We start from the raw sequence: 22,447 nt of genomic DNA, 5'->3' as shown, positions 1-22,447 counted from the left end.
AATTAAATCTCAAATTAAGTTTGTTAACAACATTTTCAGGTTTTGATAACACCTAATTTGCGAACAATACATTTTTGTAGGAATACCTTATTTGTAATTTAGCAATTTCAAACTGGCTTTTGTGGATTCTTCCAAGTTTTTTTAACCATTAAAACTATTTTGAAATTCCCACTTGAATTTTTTGCATTAATATAATGAGAATCTTCAAAGGAAAAATCCAAAAATAAAAATAACTGTTAGAATTTTAAAATGACAAATCAGAAATTATTACAAAAACATGTCATTTGCTTTTCGAATGTAGTCATTTTCTTTACAAATGTAGTAACCAATATTGATTTAGAATTTTGAAATTCATGAGTCATTTTTTTGGGATTTTCCCATCTTAAAATGGCCAAAACATCCAACATCATGAGAGGCGGGGTTCACCAAAGAATTTTACTTTTGCTAAGGCTTTTCCTCCATACATGACTAAAGACCAAGAGTTGAGAAAAATTTTCCAAAAATGAAAGAAAATTCTATGTTAATGAAAATATACATATTCCTCTGCCACATACCAAAAGAATGCAGCCCCATCCGCGATGACATTAATTATGGAGATTATGTAATAAGACATGGCCCTATCATAAAGCCAGACTATGGAAGAAGCTTCTACTTCAGTAATACCTTCCCTATTTTCCTCATATATACTATCAATGACCACAAAGCAAGCCATGCTGAGATATAAAGCAAAACAACACCAGATCCTGCTAAAATGGCAGGCCCTCCATGGCTGAAAAAGAAAAAAGAATAGCACAATCAGGCATGCCCAATAGAGACGCACATGGATTTTGATCCTCTGCACCATATATTTAAGAAAAAGAGTGAAATGGAAAACAGGAAATGCATGAAACCCCACCTCCTCTCTCCCCCAGAATATAAACTAAACATTTATTTACTAAATGCAGAGGATTCAAACTCAATTGACATGGATTACTTCTTCACAACCAAAAACAATAATGCATCCAGAATACTGAAAGGAAGATCAACACCTGCTGTCCCGGGTCGCAAGGAGGATTGTTAATGCTGTCATTTGTGTGGCTGTTTTCCATTTCCCCAGGCTATTTACAGCAACAGCCTGTCATAAGAAGTTTCTTAGTATATATATATTCAAACCTTTTAGCATATATCAACCAGACAGTTAATTCAAATGCAGAGGAAGTATAAACAAACCTCTAAAAGCTTACTATCCTGGGATGCAGCCCATTCCCTGACCGCAGACATGGTTATCTACAACAAGTCACAAGAAGAAAGTGTTAAGACAACTGCCTTCAAAAATTGAAAAAGATGCCCCGAACGGAAGGAAAGAAGAAGGTATTGCCATATTAATCTCAGTCAAACAAATATGCTTGCCCACATGATTGACAACAAACACAAACATACTAGATCTAGATCCTATCAACAGTGTCGTTTCCAAAACCAAAAAGAAAAAAGGCAATCACATAATACATGACAGAGATTTGCATAATTCCCTCTCAATAAAAAGACATAATACAAAATCAAATCTAAAGCCTCCATGTGAATGTGAAGGGAGCTTATTAGCAGAATTTTGAAACACAGACAAAACTAACGGACAATACTGAGATCACTTATTCCCATCTTTCTAAGCCAAATTTCCTTGGTAAGACAGAGACAACAGCCATAGGTGATCTGTTATATAATAATAAATAATCTGTCAGAAGTTAGACTAGTTAGTCCAACGTTGAGTTAGAAATAGAAGTCAGTTAGGATATGAATATAGCCGTTAGGATTAGTATTGCTTTTACACACACACACACACACACACACAGGCTTATTCAATTCATGCAGCCTATGTTTTGAATAATACAGTAGAAGAATTCCCGTCCTCTCATCTCTGTCTCTGTCTTCTCTCTTCCCTCTAATCTGTTTCTCTCTTCTCCCTCTGCTTTTCCTCTCTTTCTCCCCTATTTGGCTCTCTTTCAAAGTCAGAATTACACTTCTGTATCATGATCCTGAAGCCAAATTTCCTTTCTGCACACTTCAGAATCAAGAGAACCTAATTCTTGCATAAATCATTGAATTTCTACAGTTTTCTGGAAAATATGTTGAGCTTAACCTGACTATGATAAATCACAATTTGAGAAACTCTAATCTATCCCAGATTGACATATTAGACCAATAAGGAGACGAGCAACCCTCTAAGCACCTCAGAGAAGGGACTTGTCAGAAAGTTACCTAACTTTGTTTCATGGCTACTCTTCCTTGGTTAGTGCACAACAAGATCATTAACTGTTCTGATTTCACGGCATTTACTAGAAATTTTAGTTTCATCTTATTAGTATGAGAATAATAGAATACCAAGGAAATTTTTGCAATAAATAAGGCATAGACACTAAAGACCTCATGGTATATGCTATATACCTATCAAAATGCATAAATTTGGCGATCACATGTAAGACGCTTGCCAGGTTCTTAGCAACAAAAGCTCTTATGTGAAACATGAATTAAACAAAGTAGATACAAGAGAAAAGTAGTTATTACCTCCCTACCAATTATGACAACTGAAGGTATAGTCAGTAGCCATGGGGCTTGTCCAAAATTGGCAACTTCCAATGGTCTGGTACATAATAAGACCAATGTTGTAGCAACCATGAGCTGCATTCAGAAATAATTACTTTCACCAAAGAACCAAATGGGCTCTCACATTTTAAAGAGGTTTAATGCATATAACATATTCAAAGGAAAAACCCACAAAGAGAAATACCTTGTCAGCCACCGGATCTAAAAATGCACCAAACGTTGATTTTAATTTCATCTGCATTGCAATCACATTGAAAATATAAAAGGATCAGCGCCATAACATTTGAGATCCTTTAAAAAAAATAGCTCTTTTCTTTATAAGATCGGTACCTTCCGAGCAAGATATCCGTCAAGCCAATCAGTAACTGCTGCAGCGATGAATATACCTGTGGTAGTAGCTGTTCCCCGCCAACCATCCATATAAAAGGCTGAACAAAATATCATAAAAATTAGCACTCAGCACATAAATCACATCAATTTCAAGACGCCCTTCTAGCAAGTGGTGCAGCAGCAGAAATAGTAATTTGCGAGAAAACTAGAACAAATAGTATTACAGGAATGCCCAATACAATAAAAACCAGCATCACCGAGGAACCAGTGGGGAAACAACCTCAACGCAACGTCGAATCTATCCATCCCAAGTATAAATATAAAAGCAGTGAGGATTCAAATGAAAGCTACAAATACACACATACTGGCAATAAGAATCGGCACGGCAGCTACACGCCCTAGAGTCAATATAGTAGGCAATGTAAGCACTTTGGATTGCTGCTCCGAATCCTGCATAGGAGGAGGAGGTCGATCTTTCTGCAAAAGTACCTCATTATTCGAGCCATCACAATCCTTCAAGTCCGATCCCATCTCTACCACAAGCCCAGACCTGGATGCAGAGCCGGACCCACCCCCAGAAACCCCCGATTTCTCAAAAGAAGACGAACTCAGAGCACGAACAGGGGCAAAAGACGGGGATCTAAGGTGGCGGACCCAAAACGCAAGCTGTAGCCCTAGAGTTATAGAGAAAGGAGCCTTATCGTGCGCCGGGGAAGGGGAATTTGCGCACGGTGTTATCCTCCACCCACGTAGGTGACGATGATGGTGTGCAAAATTTCTGTGGCTCCATAAAAGGGCCAACGAGGTTGTTTTGGGTCCAGTGGAGGAGGGTATGGCTGTGCGCGCGTAGACAGACGAAGCCGTTGCCGTGAATTTAAGGGCTGACATGAATTGGGTTCGAGCTCAGAAATCAAATCTCACGAAACTGAGAATTCCTCGGTTTCTCGGATCAGGGGATTGCCGAGAAAAGAAAGAACCGGAAAACAAAATAATAAATTAATTTTTTGGGTAAAATAAATGAATTATCAAGATTATTCCCTATAGTGGGCTCTTAATGGGACGGTTATTCAGGCCTGTTTGCTTGTCTTCTTTGTTTTCTTGTTCTGAAAATAATTTTATAAAATTGTTTTTTAGAATAAGTTTTGAAAACAAAAATAAAAAAATTTATTTGGATAATAATTTTAAAAAGTCATGCTTAAAAAAAGACATAAAAAATCACACTTGGTAGGTGATAGTTTTTACCCCTAGTGATAAGTGATAGATAAAGATAAGAAGAGAAGAAAATTTCTCAAAATTTTTCAAAACAAAAAATAAAAAATACAAAAATAAAAACAAGAAAACATGTAAATATTTTCTAAAAACATGTTACTGTTTTTTGTTTTTTAAAATAATCAACTTAAAGAAATTACCAAACAAAGGTTTTTGTTTTTCTTTTTTTAAAAATTAAAAACTATTTTCAAAATAAGAAACCAAACAAGTCCTTAATTTTCAGAATTACAAACGGAAGATTAATAAATGGAAATTGTTCATGCAATTATATACTTGATTACTTGAAGACAAAAAGTAAAATAAAAAATTTATAAATTATGAATAAACCCCTAAACCAATATTTAAAATTTTACAATAAACCTTCCATATGTTTCGCCATCATACCTTCTAAACTTCTATATTTATATACATAACTCTTTTACTATTGATTTTCTATTATTTCACTTGAGTAACATAAAATTAAAAGGGATTTATTCATACGTGACTTAAAAGTTTATGGGCTTATCTCCATATAACCTAAAATTGAATTATTTGCACACAGAAAAAATAATTAAAAGGATATTTGGTCAATAATAGTATGTTAATAATGGCTGGCAAAAAAAAAAGTATGTTAATAATGGGATCGATATGTGCCTAGGGGACATGCTAGATGGCGTCTAAAAGTTAGATTGCATCTCTAGTTTTTTTTGGTAGGTACAAATATCTTTCTATTAGAGATAATTATGTTTGAAATACTGTTAGGCACTAAATGTAAGTACTTCTCCCAACGAGAATTTAAACCTTAGTTCACCATGTTATAAAGTACTAATCTTTTTCATTAGACCTAATCTCATTGGTGATTGCATCTCTAGTTGTGAATTTAAAATACTGTTTATATCATCACAAGCCGCTTCTTTCAAGAAAAGCCCAAGCAATCCCAAAATCTATACGACATCAAAGGTCCAATCACTATAAATTCAATAGAAAATGAAAAATTCAAAGAAATTGTAAAGAATACTCAAGGTTTAATTTGCTATATTAAAAGATCATAATGGTAGTATATATTATTTCTGATTTTTAATATAAGACTTACTCGACTAATTTGAAGAGATTAAAAAATTAAATAAAGTACTTTAAAGTATTATATTTAATATTTTTTAAACTAATTTACTCAACTTATAAGTTGATATATAATCTAATAATACACATAAATATTTTAAAGATATCATATAATATATACTATAATTAAGTAATTTTTTAACTTTTTAAATTTTTTCAAATTAATTAATTAAGTCTTACAATAAAAATCAATACAATATATTGAGAGGGCAAATGTGAGACTGGCCATGCATATCCAGATCCAAGTTCAAGTTCAAGTTCAAGTTCTTATGAGCTATAGAAGTTTAAGCACGTGGCTAAGCATAAAGATTGATGAAGTTGGTATGACTTCATAATCATGAAGCATTCATTCCATCTTCAAGCTCATGTCATACCAACCTCATGAACTTCCATTTTCATGCTTAGCTACATGCTCTAGTTTCCATGGCCCATAAGAACATGCGCATTTATGGTTGAATCCACATGATCAATGCCCTATCCATACCGATCTGCATAGTATCATTGAAAGACATTTAATGTAGTAAAAATGGAACCCAAATATCTCTCTAAAATATCCTAAATCTTCTAGTCTTTATTAGGTTTCTAGAAATTGGGCTTTCAATGGTATGTCAAGGATTTTGGAATTGCGTTGGACCTTCTTAAATGACACTGCTGGAGATGACACGGACATATCACCTAAGACTTGAATGTCATGTAAGATATCACATTGACTTCAATGTAAAGGCGGATGCCAACTTTGACGTTACATCAATGCAACGTCAAGTACTACTTAAGATGATCTCCTATATAAATATATCTCGTACTTTTTCTGGTATATAGTATAAGTGATTTTAATTAAATTACTAGAACCAAAAGTAGTAATCACCTCATTAAATATGTTTTAAATTTAAATATTTTTCAATTTTACCCATAATAAAAGAAGTTGTGAAGAAGAAAGAAAAATAAAAAAAGGTATATTTAAATATTAATTGCAAGGACAAAATTGATAAGTAAGCATTAATTACTCCCTAAGCAACTTATACTTTAACTAAGCAATTTTTTTAGAAGTGGCTTATATTATTGATTGTAGGGAGTAGGAAGTAGTTTAATGATATAACAAAATAAGAGGGTGTTTGTATTAATTTTTTTAAAGTGATTTTACTATGTACACGGTAAGCATGTGAAGGGAGTTTTATCTCAACTTACTTGTGAAACAAGCACCACTAAAACAATACAAAGTTATCTCCACAAAATTACATATTTAAAGTTAAAAGGGTCACTTGCACATATACTCCCTCCGTTCCTTATTATAAGAGACATTTGATGCTTATAGCATGTTCCTATATATAAGAGACACTTAAAAGTTGTCTCTACTTTTTTGTTTTGATTTCTTATTTTACCCATATTTATTGTCTCCAACTCACACTTTCTCTCCCTCCCAGTTTTCTTTTTTTCAATAATTTAATTGTTCTCTCCCATGCTCTCTCTCCTTATTAATGAGGGCATTTTTGGAAAAAAAATTATATTTTTTACATATTGATTGTTCTTAACTAATTTTAACTGCTTTTTTTATCAACGTAATTTAGTTATTCATCTCTTATAATAAGGAACGGAGGGAGTATTAAAATTCCATGAAGTTTTGTGTGATTTAGTTATTAAGAATATGTAGCCAATTATACAATGAAGTTTATATTTTCTCATTATATTAAATTGCTCTCCTTGCTAACAAAAGTTAGTCCCTTTGGTAAAGAATTACTTATAACCTATAATTAAACTATGAGTTCAAATCTCTCTACTGATGTAAGGGTCTTGTTGTTGGGTAATCTGTAAGTATCTCTGTAAACATTCTTTAAACTTGAAGGCAGGTAATCCTTATAAGCCCTAAAACCCAACTCATCTAAATTTTTATTCACCAAAAACATTGCTCTCTTTTTATTTATTTTCAAACTTCATACGTGTGTGTGTGTGTATATATAAAGATAATATAAATATTTGTTTGTATATTCTGTTGCCCACATGTACAAGCATATGAAAGATGAGGCTAATAATTAACCTGTTCAGAGTATTGAAAAAGATCTAGGGCTAAAAAGGGCCGAGAGGAATCCAGGTGTTCCTTTAGATTGCAGTCTTAAATAGATTGTTTATTTCTGTAAGAAGAGTAATTAAGAATTATGAGAGGGCCCTCAATTGCATTCAGGCAAAAATTTTGGCAAGAACGGAGTAAGAAAACACATAATGCAAGTTGGGTGGGTTTTGCTTGGAAGTTAAGGTGTGGAAGCTTAACTTTAACAGTGCTGTTAAGAGTAGTGGCTTAGCACCATGTGTTGTTGTTTTATGGTTTTTTGTGAAAATATTAAGCAGAAAAATAATATACTTTTCTTATTATCAACTAAATGCTACGACTATACATAAACAGATTTAATTAGGGTTATAGTAGAAACCCTATCTCAGCTAAAAATCTGAATCTAATCAAATCTTTAGGATTTGAATTAGATATGCAAAATACATTGAATATAGAATAAGAAATTTCAAATTTCAAATAGCATTGAATGACAATAATTAAATGTAGAACTATCTAACTCTTGTGGGCTTAGGCCTCAAACTTTAGCTTAACTATAGACTTTACTAGGATATCTGCCACTTGATGTTTTGTAGGCACGTAGATCACTTTAAAATTTTTTCCTTCAATCTTCTCATTTATAAAATGGCCGTCAATTTCAACATGCTTTATTCTATCATAATGAACAAGATTCTTTACAATCTTGATGGTAGCCATACTGTTACATAGTACTTTTATGGAGCCTTCATAGCTCAATTTCAATTCTTCAAATAGCTGGTCTAACCATAGATCTTCACACGAACCAAGAGCTAATGTTCTTAGTTCAACTTCTGAACTACTTCGAGAGACTATAGGTTGTTTTTTGCTTCTCCAAGTTACAAGGTTAACACATACAAAGGTACAATAGACTATAACAAACGTTCTATTGATAGCTGAACCTCCCCAATCTACATCTTTAAAAACTTCAATACCTCTATTAGTCCTTTTTTTTTATTTAAATAGTGACCTTTGCCAAGTGAGGATTTAAGGTACCTGAGAATTCTAAAAACTTTTGTGATGTGTTCTTTATTGGGTAGGCTGGAGAACTGGCTTACAACACTCACTACATGAACAACGTTTGGTCTAGTGTGAGAAAGGTAGATTAACTTGCTAACTAGCTGTTAGTATTGTTCTCTGTCAACTAATGGGCCATCCTTATTCAAGCCCAATTTTCTATTTAGTTCCATAAGAGTAGTACACGGCCTACACCCTAACATTCCTATCTTATGTAATAAATCAAGTTTATACTTTTTTAGACACAACAATTCTAGTTCCAGATTTGGCCACTTTCATGCCAAGGAAGCATCTCAAGTCTCCAAGGTCTTTTACTTCAAATTTTGTTGCTAGTAGCCCTTTTATTTTTTCAATTTCAACAGAGTCATTTCCATTAAGAATGATATCATCAACATAAACAATTAAAAGAGATATTTTCTCCTCCCTATGCTTAATGAATAGTGTGTGATCTAATTGACATTGAGAGTAACCATACCTTTTAACAGCTTGTGTGAATCATTCAAACCACACTCTCAGTTATTACTTCAAGCCATATAAGGACTTTTCGAGCTTGCATATATTTCCTTTATTTTGTTCATTTTTGAAGCCAAGAGAAATTTTCATATACACCTCCTCCTCAAGATTGCTATTTAGAAAGGCATTCTTGACATCTAACTGATGCAATTCCCAATCCACATTAGTAGCTAAGGAGAGAAGTACCTTAATAGTGTTGAATTTGGCAACCAAAGGAAATGTCTCTAGGTAGTCAATTCCATATGTTTGAGTGAACCCCCTTACCGCCAGCCTTGCTTTATGCTTGTTAAGGCTTCCATTAGGGTTGTATTTATTTGTGAGTACTCATTTACAGCCAAATGTGGTTTTTTCCTTCAGTAGATTTATTAGCTCCCATGTTCCATTCTTCTCTAAGGCTTCCATTTCTTCATGGACTGCTTTGCTCCATTGTGGGATTTTTAAAGCTTCATGAATATCCCTTGGAATCTTTTCCATTGATACATTAGCTGTAAAGGCCTTCACGGTAGGAGACAATTTTTCACATGAGGCAAAGTTAGTAATAGGATGCTTAGTACAAGATCTTACCCTTTTTATAGTACTATTGGCCACCATAGATCACTCTCTTAAGGATTTGAGTCTGGGAGAGATGATTGGTATGATGTGAGTTATCTAGTTTTCCTTGTTAGTTGTTCAATCTCTTGCTAATCTTGCACTATTTAAGTAGATTTAACATTCTGATCAGCTTCAAATTGTTCCTCATTAATCCTTTCTTCTCCCCAAAATGATTCAGGTGGCTTAGGGACATTTTTAGGTGGGTTTAGTATAGGGGTGACCATTCAGTTTTTCGGTTCGTATATTAGTGATAATTGAATTAACCATATAACCAAATAAAGCAAATTTTAAACACTGAAACAAAATCGATTAACCAAACTAACCGAAACTGAATTAACTGAAATGTTTCAGTTTGGTTAACCAATTAACCAAAATATAGAAATAGGAAAAGTGATTTTAAATGAATAATAATAATAAAACATGATTACAACCATTAATTAATAAATATTTCATCATTCAATGTGATTTATTATAATAATATTTATTATAACCATATTTATTGAATATAAATATATTTAAAGAGTTCACATATACCCACCTATATATTTATTATAATCATATTTATTAAATATAAATTTATTTTGATTTTTTGGTTATAACAAAAAAAAATTTCTACTAACTGAACTGAACACTGAAACCGAATTGTGTAAAAAATAAAAACCAAATATTCAATAGAAAACTGAAATAACCGAACCGAAAAATCAAAATTGAATTCGACTTAGTTTGGTTTTCGGTTACAATTCGGTTTTCCTCACTCCTAGTTTAATGGTTGTTCTAGATCTGTTTGGTTTGTTTTTGGTTCAGCCAGTGGCTGAAAATAGGAGGGTTGAATGTATATGTTTGTATCCATTGCGCTTGTAGTGATTGTTGGTTTAACGTTGTTAAAAGTGGGCCATTCATAACTCTCCTAAATAGTTGGTGTTCAATAAATGATACATCATAGGAGACAAAATACTTTCAGCTAGGAGGATGATAACACTTATATACTTTTTAGGGGTGTGAACATCCAACAGACATATGCTTGGTGGCTCTTGCATCTAGTTTTGATCCTTGATTATTATGGAAAAAGGCAATACACCCAAAAGGTTTAAGTGGTAGAGAGTTGAGTAAAGGCATAAGTTTCAAGAAGAACTTGACATGGTGTTCTAAATTGAAGGGTTTTGGAAGGTGTGTGATTTATGAGATAAATTGAGGTTAACATGGGATCCCCTAAAATTGGTTAAGTGCATTTGAGGCTATCGTAGTGATCTTGTCATGTTAAGAATTTGTCTATTTTTTCTTTTTGAAACCCCATTTTTTTCAAGTGTGTGAGGACAAGAGCTTTGATGGTGAATCCCATAACTGTTCAAAAATTCTTTTAAGGTTGTGTTGAAATATTCTCAAGTATTATCAGTTCTAATTTTTTTTTTGTTTGAAATTGAGTTTCAATGAGTGTATTAAAGGTTATAAAAACTGTGGCAACTTCTTTTTTTTTTTTAAGCAAACACACCCACGTAAGTCATGTATGGTCATCAATAAAGGTGACAAACCACCATGCTCTATTTATGTTGGAAATTTTGGATGGCCCAATGTCACTGTGAATAAGATAGAAGAGATGTGTTGCCTTATAAGTTATGAAAGAGTAGGAGTTTTTAGTGTGTTTGGCCAAAGAACAAGTTTCACAATCAAAATAAGATAAGTTTTTATTTGAAAAATAAGGATACAATTTCTTGAAATACTCAATACTTAGATGACCAGAACAAGAATGCAACAACTTTATTTCATTTAAATAAAATAGAATTAGACAACAATTGACTTGATAGAGTACCAGCACTGGATAACCTTCCTCTTTCAATGGCATTTTTCTGATAGTAGTATAGGTTGCGATCCTTCTCATACCAACTAATCATCACACCTAATCTCACCTCCTAAAATATACAATCACGTTATCCAAAATTCGCATAACAATCATTTTGTGTGGTGAGTTTATTAACTAAAATTAAACTACAAGATAGCTTAAGAGCATAGAGCACATTCTATAGAATAATTTTATCAAATAAAATCATTGTTCCAATTTTAGCTATATCTACATTAGATGAATAAGCAATTCTAACAACTTACTTCTCTAGACATGGCTGAATATCATGAAATAAGGAAATATCTCTAGTCATATGATTATTGGCTCCTAAGTCCACTATCTATATTTTGAATCAAGACGTACTGAGGAAAAAGCAACTGAAATAATACCTGTTTTGGTTACTAATAAACTAATGGCAGTGCCTACTTTAGGTAGCTTCTCATAAAGATTAATGAATCTTTGAACTTGATCGTTTAATTCGTCTATTTTAGATTTCTGCCCCCCTCAGCTACACATCCACAACTTTCTCTACATCCATTTTGCTCACTCAAGGCCGGCCATGAATTTTCAGCATGTCTCTCTGGGATGACCCTTCTTATTGTAGTGATCACAGAAGAGGCTACCTTTTACTTCACTCTAGATAGCCATTGCTACGATCTCACTACTATTCGGACTTAGGGGATTGATGTTCACTTTTTTTTTTGGCTTTTTTCTCTCTTCACCAAGATTTCTCTAATTGAAGGCATCGGTGATAAGCTCAGAATTCTGCTTCTAACCTCGTCGAATTTAGGGTTTAGGCTAACAAAGGATTTGTAAATCCTTTTTGTTTCAATCCACTTTGAAATATAATTATATCTGCATTACAGTTTAAAAAAATTCTATCACAAAGATCATTTGCTGCCATAACATACTCCCCTATTTCAGTATATAAAGCCTTTCTTTGATTTCAAATGGTAGAACAGTGTTGGAAGCTGAGGAGTATAATTCACAAGCACCCTCCCAAATTTCAAGGCAATTTCATAGAGCACAACATTCTCACTAATGTCTAATGTCATTGAATTGATTAGCCATGATATGACTTATTTATTTTTGGCTCTCCAAGTGGCATACTTGGCACCAATTGTAGTAAGGCAAGTAGAATTGTTGTTGAGATAATCTTTCTTTCCATGTCCACAAATAAACATAAGAAAAGTTTAACATCCTAAATTTTATTTTAGGATTTATAAAAGATAAATAAATAAAATAGATAATATTACATTATTATAAAATAATAATATTTCATTATTATACACAAAAAAAAGAGTAACTTTCTACTGAAAGTTTGGTGAAAAGTTAAAAGTAAATTTATTGGAGGGGAGCTTCCCCTAATAAATGTGTGGGTGGTATTAAATATACCCCCACACTTCGTTTTCGTTTCGTCCGACGCAAGAGAGAAAGAGAGCAAGAGAGAGTAAGGAGCAGATCATCAGTCTTTGTGAAGGAGAGCACAAGTTTTGGAGATAATTTAGTTGCATAAAATTAATTCTTTTCATCAAAATTTTTTCATGAATATTTTATATATATTTTGAGCTTTCTGAAGGCAGTATTATTTTAATGATTAGAAAAAATGTTGGGATCCAAGGATAGTGTAAGTATTGACTTTGATAATAGATGACTATAAGAATTTACAAGTAAATGAGTGGTCCATTTCAATCAATTTAGATTTGTCCATTTGTTGGTTTTTAGTATTTAAAATTTTTTTAGTTAAAAAAATCTGTTATTTATGACATATATGTATATCATATTTATACCAATTAAAATTAAGTTAAATAATTTATTTGGGTTATTTGACATATTATTAAGATTTTCATTAGTTTAGAATCTTGAAAATGCTGAGGATATACTATTAGAGAATTTTTTAAGTTTAAAGCTTAACTTATAAATTAAGAATTTTATACAATTAAATTAGGAATTTAACTAAAATATATAAGCTTAATTAATTAATTAGCTTAAGCTTTATATTAATATGTAGCTATATTAATTGTGTAGATTAATTATTGGTTGAGCACATGGTTGACCTTGGGGTAATCTTTTTTTTATCGCTTTAGAGAGAAGTAACTAATTTCCACTTGTTGTATGCGCTAATGTATTGTTTGTGAGTATTTTGCTATTTTGGAATAATGATATGCTATTTGAAACTTGAAAAAATATGTTATACCTTTTGAATTATAAAAATTGTCTTGTGGGATTTTTACAATTGTGATTAAGAAGTTTGGGAAAAAAAAGTGTATAATATATAATTTATATCTTATGGAGTATATTAAGAAGAGATTGACATACTTCTAGTGATATTGTGATTAATTAGAAGTTGTTTGGATTTAGAGTTGAATCTTGTTCTACCACGTGATAAGGCTGCCATCGGTGCATATTGATTAGTTTTCTTTGTCTCCGATAGTAAGGAATAGATTCTTGTGGCTCCTTATTCATCTCCTAGAATGAGGGATAAGCCTATATGTCTAGTTGATCCCCTATAGTGAGGGATAGACTTATGTGGCTTGTATGTTAATCCCCATAGTGAGGGTTTGGATGATTGGGATTATCTTAATATACTTGTTTTATATTTCTATTGATATATCTATATTTCTTGAGAATTAATAATTGTTCTACTTGACACCTTACGAGCATATGTTAGAATGTATGATAAGTTGGAAAGTTGGTTACTGAGACTTTTGTCTCACCCTGTTGTTTCTACTATTTTTAGGTGATAGTTTAGGTGGTGGCCTATTAGGGAAGGCTCCGAAAGCTTAGTGTATTTGTTATAGCTTGTATAGCCTCCCTCCTTTTTGTTTTATGTGCTGATTTATTATATATTGTCACATATGGCTCATTTACTATGATATTATAAACCAATACTTTTGATTGCTGCTATTTGATGGAAAAGCCATTAGAAGGCCAAAGGTCTAGGCCTCTAAGGCTTTGCATGTGACACTCTTTTGAAAGTATTAACTTTCGACACTCCATAACTTATTTTAAAATGGTTTATCACTTTGTATGTTTGAAAGTATGAGTTTTTTTTTGGGCTAATGGTTGAAAGGTATTTCTGGACTTTAAAAGTCTAAGGTCCAGGTTAAGGATTGATATGAACTGATTCCATCAATTCCAACAGGATAGTGCTTTATCTTTAAATCATGTTAGATGTGCAAAGCTTTTTCTAATATGAGTTGTTTGTGATGTAAGTTTATTTCTTTTAACCATAATAGGGATTTTATGCTTTTAAGGTTTCTTCTTTTCTATCATGATTAATATTTCAAATAAATTATTTGATTTAATCTAAATGAGTTTTGGAAGAAAGGTCTGTACACTACATAGCTCTAATGCCTGAGGACAAGCAAAATCTAACCTGCATTATTAAAGGGAGGACAATAGACATTGGAAGTCTCATATTGAAGCATTTATTGAAGGCTAGTGCACTAGGAAAAAGGAATACATATCTGCCATATCCCTCACTTGTGTCATTCATTCTGAAGAAGCATAAAGGTTGGTACTTGGAATATGGAGAGGCACCGAAATGGACAGAAGAGTTTAATGAGAAATGCTTGAACAAGATGCATATCTCGATCAGGGGAGATCATAGTGCTGGCCCCTCAACCCAACATCATGCAACAAAAGAAGAGGTTGAGTCACCAAAGACAAAAGATCCTGCAACATCAGTCCATCCTTCTCCTGCGTTGGCTGACATATTGCGTTCTATGATGGTGGACAAGACAACTGACCTCAAGCTTCATGTGTCAACCACTTTGGAATAGCTTGCTTTAGAAATAAACAAGTTTCAGGCTTTGTAGGAGCAAGTTACAGGTGTTGAGAAAGGGGTTAATAGCAAGTCACAAGAGATGCATGCCAAGATTGCTGATATTGAAACCTCCCTGACTGATGTCCGCATGGATGTGAAGAACGTTACAGATTTCATTAATCTGTATGGGTCTGACTTTCAAGAATACGCAAAGTATGTTGCTGTGAAGGGTGTTAAGGAGAATGTTGGGGGAACTCCAACCAATGCAGGACTTGAAGTTGAGCTTCATCCCCCTCAGCATGACACAAACCTTCAATCCCCCATTGCTTCTTCCATTCCACCTTCTGGACATCAATCCCCTATTCACCATACAGTGACTGATTCACACCAATCCCCACAAACATTCACCCAAGCACATGCACACCCAACTGAACTAGTCACTCTACTATCCACCATAACTGTGCCACAGCCCAAAATGCCTCCTCCGGCATCTCCTAGCCCACCCTTGTTCCCCACACCAATTTCCACCATTCCAGGTGAATTTTTTGACTCAACCCTTCCTAGAAACAATATCCCCACGTCCTTTGCACCTCCTAATCCTTGGCAAGGACTTTCAACAGCACGGGACAGCATGTTTGTGCCTGTCAACCTACCTGGTTCTCAAACCATCCAACCGGGAACGAGGCATCAGCGGAAGAAGATGGCCCCAAGGAGAAAGTTGAAGAATTAATGACCATCAACTTCTTATGAACTTTACTTTCTGACCATTTTGAATGTATTTAGCTTGAACTTCTTAGGAACTTCTGTTAACTATATGGGTTTGACAGTATATGCTCATACTTTTGCTGTAACTCAGTTTAATTTGTGAACCAAAATGTGTTGGGTTTTCTGTTTCAGCTATGGTTACACATTGCCATTTAGAGCTCACATTCTCATGTGCATGGGCTATCTGTTCCAGTTATCCTCACAGATTGCCATTTAGTGCAAACACTCGAATGTGTCTGTGTGGTATGATTGAGTGATCCTTACAGATTGCCATTTAGTCCACACATTCGAATGTGAGACTAAAACAAATTTTAACCTGTTGTTTAATACAATTTCTGATCCTGTAAAATTGAGATATTTTTTGTTTGGAGACTAAAACAAATTTTAACTTATTGTTTAATACAATTTCTGATCCTATAAAATTGAGATATTTTTCGTTTGGTATCTCAGTGGGAAGAAATTTTGAAGGCAATCACAAAATCCACTGAAGTAATGGGTGTTGTCAGAGTCAACCCCTCTTTCCAATATCATACCGCCATAGTTGCGAGATGCAGCTGACCAGTTTGACAGTATGGCTCAGCAGAGCTTGACCCGAGAGAGAGTGTAGAGAACCCTGTAAAGCATGTTTCCTTGTTACAAAACGTAGAGATGTTCCTCTATATGAACTTTACTTGCTGACCGTTTTGAATGTATTTAACTTGAACTTGTTAGGAACTTCTGTTAACTATATGGGTTTGACATTGTATACTCATACTTTTACTGTAACTCTGTTTAATTTGTGAACCAAAATGTGTTGGGTTTTCTGTTTCAGTTATGATTTCACATTGCCGTTTAGAGCTCACATTCGCATGTTCATTACAGATTGCCATTTACATTCACATGTTTGACATCGTATCCTCACAGATTGCCATTTACCGTAAACACTCGAATGTGTCTGTGATTGAGTGATCCTTACAGATTGCCATTTAGTTTACACATTCAAATGTGCTATGAAAACAAATTTTAATATTGGAGGATATTTTTCAATTCTTCTGCAACAGATCAGTAATATTCTCTGGTCACTGAGTCTTGATAGCCCTGCTCACCAAAATGATTATTTCTAATGTGGTCTTGGACATTTTCTGCGGCAGCCAACTCCTCTAGATATTTTGCAAAACCATTTTCCACATCTGCAAGCATGTGGTTTTCTTGTTATTCAACCCATATGAGTAATATACCAATACAAATACAGAATAATGCACCTTACCCAAATAGTTGTCCCCCTTTCTAAATGACATGGGGATGATGGAAGTGTATTCCTAAATAGTGATGAGACAAGCAAAAAATAAAATGAGCATCAAGAGAATGAGAAGTAGTGATTAGACCAAAATAGAATAATACACCACATAATGTAAACTAATTTGGTGTACTTATAGGATTAAGATATGTTTTGTACACAGAATCATCTATCAATATTGTGTTTGATGCATTATAATTCTAATACACTCGCCACACTCTTTTCAAATCCTTAAACATTATTGGCTTTTCATCATTGCCAAGGACCTTTTTCTCTGAGATGGTGCACTTATCTTGATTCTACAAAACACAACAGTTCCAAATAAAATGATATCATACATTTCTACCAAGAAATAGATTTTTTCAGGTTAAAGAGGAACTTACCCAATAAAAGAGGAACTTCAGATCGTTTACTTTTTCTTCAAGATCTTGGTATGTCAAGATGACCTTTCTTTTTGATGACCAAACGGCAACAACAAACCTTCTTGAGCAAAATTTCAAATAAGCCTTATTGTGATTTCTGTATTCTATATGATGACAACCTACAATTAGAAGGTACAATTAGTTTGCGATGAATATGTACAAATCAGCCTTACAATTTTAAGTTAGCTATAGCTCTCACCTCGATTCCAATGTGACTTCAAAAGCACTCCGTTCAAATAAAAAATTAGAAGCTTTTTTTGTGGCCCATTTGTTAATGCCAAATTATTACAAATTTCTCGACCATACATCAATGAATTTATTGGTTGGTCCTTTATAATCTCCCAAATGATAAATTTTCTTGCAATATGAGCATCGACCTGTATACATGATGCTTCAAATAAGGTGTCATATGTTAAAAAAAATTATCCTACAAAAATAAACATGATTTTTCATACTTACTTTATCTATAAATGAGGGTTTATATCCCATCGCCCAACATTGCATTATCTTCAATGAGAGGGGGCCACAGCTAGAACCATCTTCTTGCTTTAGAATGTCCATAACCAGATGGAATGTCTATTGGCAACTTTCGTCATTGATCAATCGATTAACAAGATATGCCTACGCCCTAAAATGAGAAAATACATCAATGCATTCACCTTATGCCCTTTATAGTAAGATATGTTGCAATTAAGCTTGTACATACAACCAACTCCTTTACTATGTCATAGTAAGATTCACATTGTACCACAGTATCCAACATATAAGCCTTCTTATCCTCCATATGAAAGACCATTGCATACGAGTGACTACTATAAATTATTGGCACAAAAATCTGCAATAAAAAAAAATCATACAATTAACACAGAGTCATACAATTATATGGTGTGCATGTAGCTTATACTCGTATTCACTGTTAACTGTAGGTCTGGACAGGACTTAAATCACATATTTGAGTTCTTGGATGCCAAAAATGCCATGTTGAGAAGCATTGCCGATGGAGTGGAGTTGTTATGGGCAACTCTTGGCGGCGACCAAAAAAGTGACAGCAAAAAGTTGATTTTTCAGTGGCGACAAGTCAACTTTCTGTAGCAACTTTTTGCATCGCCGCTGAATGTATCTGTTGCCAACGACAAATTTAGACGTTACTCCATCTTTCATATCTATATTCTCTATTTTCTCATCCGTTATGTGATCAAATACAACAGGATTCTCAACACAATTTTCTGTCATACGCTTTAATTTAGGGTGGAGATAAACAACACTTCCTACAAATAGATGCCTCTGACATAAATTTGAAATAATTTTTTGACACGTATTTGGAGCGGTTTTTTACATACATTCCCAAAATATGTTTCGACAAAAATGTTTGCTGTCTCCTTACACTTGGCAACTTTTGGCGGCGACAAAAAAATGACCGTAAAAAGTTGATTTTCAACAATGACATCGGAAAGTCACGGCTAAAAGTATGACTTTTAGTTGTGACAAAAAGTTGATTTCCCATATTTATACTCTCTATTTTCTCATCCATCATGTGATCAAATACAGCAGAATTCTCAGCACAATTTTCTCTCATAGGCTTTAATTTAGGATGGAGATAAACAACACTTCCTATAGATAGATACCTCTGACAGAAATTTGAAATAGTTTCTGACATGCGTTTGGAGCGGTTTCTGACATGCGTTCCCTGTAACAATTGGTCAGATGTTTGTGAATGAAGAAAATTTGGTGGATGAACAATGTTAGAGACACTTGGACATTCTTTTCTTACATATGTTGCTGGCCAGTATTTTAATCAAAGTTATCCAAACTATCATGAAGGTCTACTCAGTTTGAAGAAGATAGCAATAATCAAATGTCTAATAATGTATAATCTATCTATTGGAGGAGGAAGGTGTTGTTGTTGAAAGTTGACTTTATGCAGAGACTTTTTACGTCACCATTGAAATAAAAATATCGCCACTCAAAGTATACCTTTCAGCGGCGATCTAAAAAGTCACCGCTGAATGTAAGACCTTCCGTGGCAACATTTACCATCACCACTGAAGGGCTCACTTTCAGCGGCAAATTCATCATTTCATATTGAAGTAGACTCACAAATCAAAACAAAGAGAACAAAAGTGAGAAAGCAATATGAGCACCCATAAATCAAATCAAATGCTTTCATTTTTTTTAGCAAAAGTTCTGAGGAGCCTCTCTAAAGTAATTTACCCCTCTTTCTCCCCATCTCTCACTATCTCTTTCTAAGAAATATGTCTTCCTTCGTTGGAATCGATAATGATAGCGAAACGAAACCTTTTATTTGCTACAAATGCGATCACAACAAGTCAACTTTCTGTAGTGACTTTTTGCATCGTCGCTGAATGTATCTGTTCCCAGCGACAAATTTAGACGTTACTCCATCTTTCACATCTATATTCTCTATTTTCTCATCCGTCATGTGATCAGATATAGTAGAATTCTCAACACAATTTTCTGTCATATGCTTTAATTTATGGTGGAGATAAACAACACTTCCTACAAATAAATGCCTCTGACATAAATTTGAAACAATTTTCTGACACGTATTTGGAGCGGTTTCTGACATACATTCCCAAAATATGTTTTGACAAAAATGTTTGCTATCTCCTTACACTTGGCAACTTTTAGCGACGACAAAAAAAGTGACCGCAAAAAGTTGATTTTCAACAATGACATTGGAAAGTAGCCGCTAAAAGTATGACTTTTAGTTGTGCCAAAAAGTTGATTTCCCATATTTATACTTTCTATTTTCTTATTCGTCATGTGATCAAATGGAAAGTTAGAAATGTTGCTCTTGCTTGGAATTCTTTAACAATCATAATGCATCTAGATCCTTGCAAAGCAAATTTGATGAAGGCAAGAAATATGGACAAGCCCATAACTTACACCACAAATATACAAGAATGAATATTTGCAACAAACTGTTATCAGTCGTAAACAATCACCAATTTTTTAACTTCTTTCCCAACAAATTTCCTTCACTTAAATCCTTGCGTTGTTTAATTAGATAGAAACCAAACACGTTTTTAACAAATAATTCCCAAAAAACGAATAGTATCGCTGCACATATTTAAAATTGACACATCGTATGACACAAGGAATATGTGAAATATTATATTTATGGCTCCTACATTCTACCAGCGACTGCACCACATGTCTGAGGACAAGGTTAAATTCCGGAACACTGGTCCGGTTCACCTGCTGACCCGGCAGCCTGTGGCAGACATAAAGTGCTTCAGTGGTGTCAAATTCGGTGAAATGGAGTGTGACTGCCTGATTGCACATAGTGCATCAACCAACCTGTACAAATGCCTCTGTACTCTCAGTGATTCCTCCCAGATGCACATTTGCCGAAAGTGCAAAAATGTTGCAAATGTGATTCTACATCCGGTAGCTGGTGGCCGAAAAATAAAAGGTCCATATTGCCGCTTCTGTGACTCTCTTGATGACATTGTCAAGGTCAGTGTGCCCTACGGAGCAAAATTGTTGTGCTAGGAGCTTTTCAGCATGGGCCTCAGCCTTAAATTTGAAACCCAGCTCTGTTAAGCCTATTTCCTACATCCTCCTCTTGCACGGCCTATGGCCTTTGGCTTTTCCACCTGACTATCCCCCGTATACCTGCTTGTTAAGTTGGTGTAAATATCTACTGTTTATATCAGGATGATCCTTTGATGCCAGCTATGTAGCACAGTTAACTTTTGTTTTCAAGCTGAGCGCATCCTTAACCTTCACCCTCGATTTTTTAATAACATTTTCATTAAAAAAAATTCCTGCATATGATTATTTTTTTAGTTAATTCCTACATTTGATTATTTTTTAGTTGACCAAGTCCTGTGAGTCCGAAAAATGTTGCTCTTGCTTGGAATTCTTTAACAATCATAATGCATCTAGATCCTTGCAAAGCAAATTTGATGAAGGCAAGAAATTTAGACAAGCTTATAACTTACACCACAAATATACAAGAATGAATATTTGCAACAAACTGTTATCAGCCATAAACAATCACCAATTTTTTAACTTCTTTCCCAACAAATTTCCTTCACTTAAAGCCTTGCGTCGTTTAATTAGATAGAAACCAAACACGTTTTTAACAAATAATTCCCAAAAAACGAATAGTATCGCTACATATATTTAAAATTGACACATCGTATGACACAAGGAATATGTAAAATATTATAGGAAGTGCTCATTACAACTTTCCCTTCTTTTAAGTTCGTTTTTTCTAGACCACAAGCAAATTTCTAATTGCTCCTATTCTGAGGGGCTGTTTGGGATAAGATATTCGAAAGAGGGAAAATTGTTCTTAGTTGGATTTAAAAAAATTGGAAAAATAGGGTTATAAAATTTTAATAAGGAGGTGTAAGATAAAAGAGTAACAAAAATTAACTAAAAACTCTTAACCCCAACTCTTTAACTTTTTTAAAATCCCACTTAGAAAAATTTTCCCTCCGCTCCCCTCCTCTCCAGATCCCTCATACCAAACAACTCCTTAAACTTTACCCCATGGTTATTGACCTGTAATTTCAACAGTTTCTTAACCCTACTTGAGGTAAAAACTCAGCAATAATAGTTTTTAATTAAGATGCAATGCACTCAAACGAAGAGTTTTTGCTTTGACTAAAAGCCTATATGATATTCTAGGCAAGATAATGGAATGATTACAACAAATTGGATCATTTTAAGACAGCTTATTCTATTTTGGAGACAAGTAAAAAGACAAAAAAATTAAGCTCTACTCAGAATTCATTCAACCCTCCTACAGGCCAAAAGAACGAGATAAAAGACTGCTACATTTTTTATGCTATTACAACAAAGATTTTTTTTTCACCATTTTTTTCGAACACCGTCGTAGGGTTTGCAAGCTTAATGATAAATAAAGTGACTACCC

The 22,447-nt window shown here is 33.9% G+C and overlaps 1 protein-coding gene across 1 annotated transcript; it reads right to left on the bottom strand.

Annotated features, from left to right (window-relative positions):
- Positions 1-421: 421 nt before the first annotated feature.
- Positions 422-3,871, bottom strand: LOC114754756 (CDP-diacylglycerol--glycerol-3-phosphate 3-phosphatidyltransferase 2). The gene is made up of 7 exons (XM_028943577.1): positions 3,273-3,871; positions 2,908-3,005; positions 2,762-2,812; positions 2,539-2,652; positions 1,210-1,266; positions 1,029-1,114; positions 422-769 (listed from the first exon to the last, which is right to left on the bottom strand). Exons 1-7 carry the CDS (start codon positions 3,793-3,795, stop codon positions 649-651), a joined length of 1,050 nt encoding a protein of 349 aa, XP_028799410.1. The 5' UTR covers positions 3,796-3,871; the 3' UTR covers positions 422-648.
- Positions 3,872-22,447: the final 18,576 nt, after the last annotated feature.

This window comes from Neltuma alba, unplaced genomic scaffold (assembly GCF_004799145.2).
Source record: "Neltuma alba isolate B1F8T4 unplaced genomic scaffold, ASM479914v2 tig00010189_pilon, whole genome shotgun sequence".
NCBI lineage: Eukaryota > Viridiplantae > Streptophyta > Magnoliopsida > Fabales > Fabaceae > Neltuma > Neltuma alba.
The sequence above is the reverse complement of the archived record's forward strand: the minus strand, read 5'-3'. Positions and strand labels throughout refer to the sequence as shown.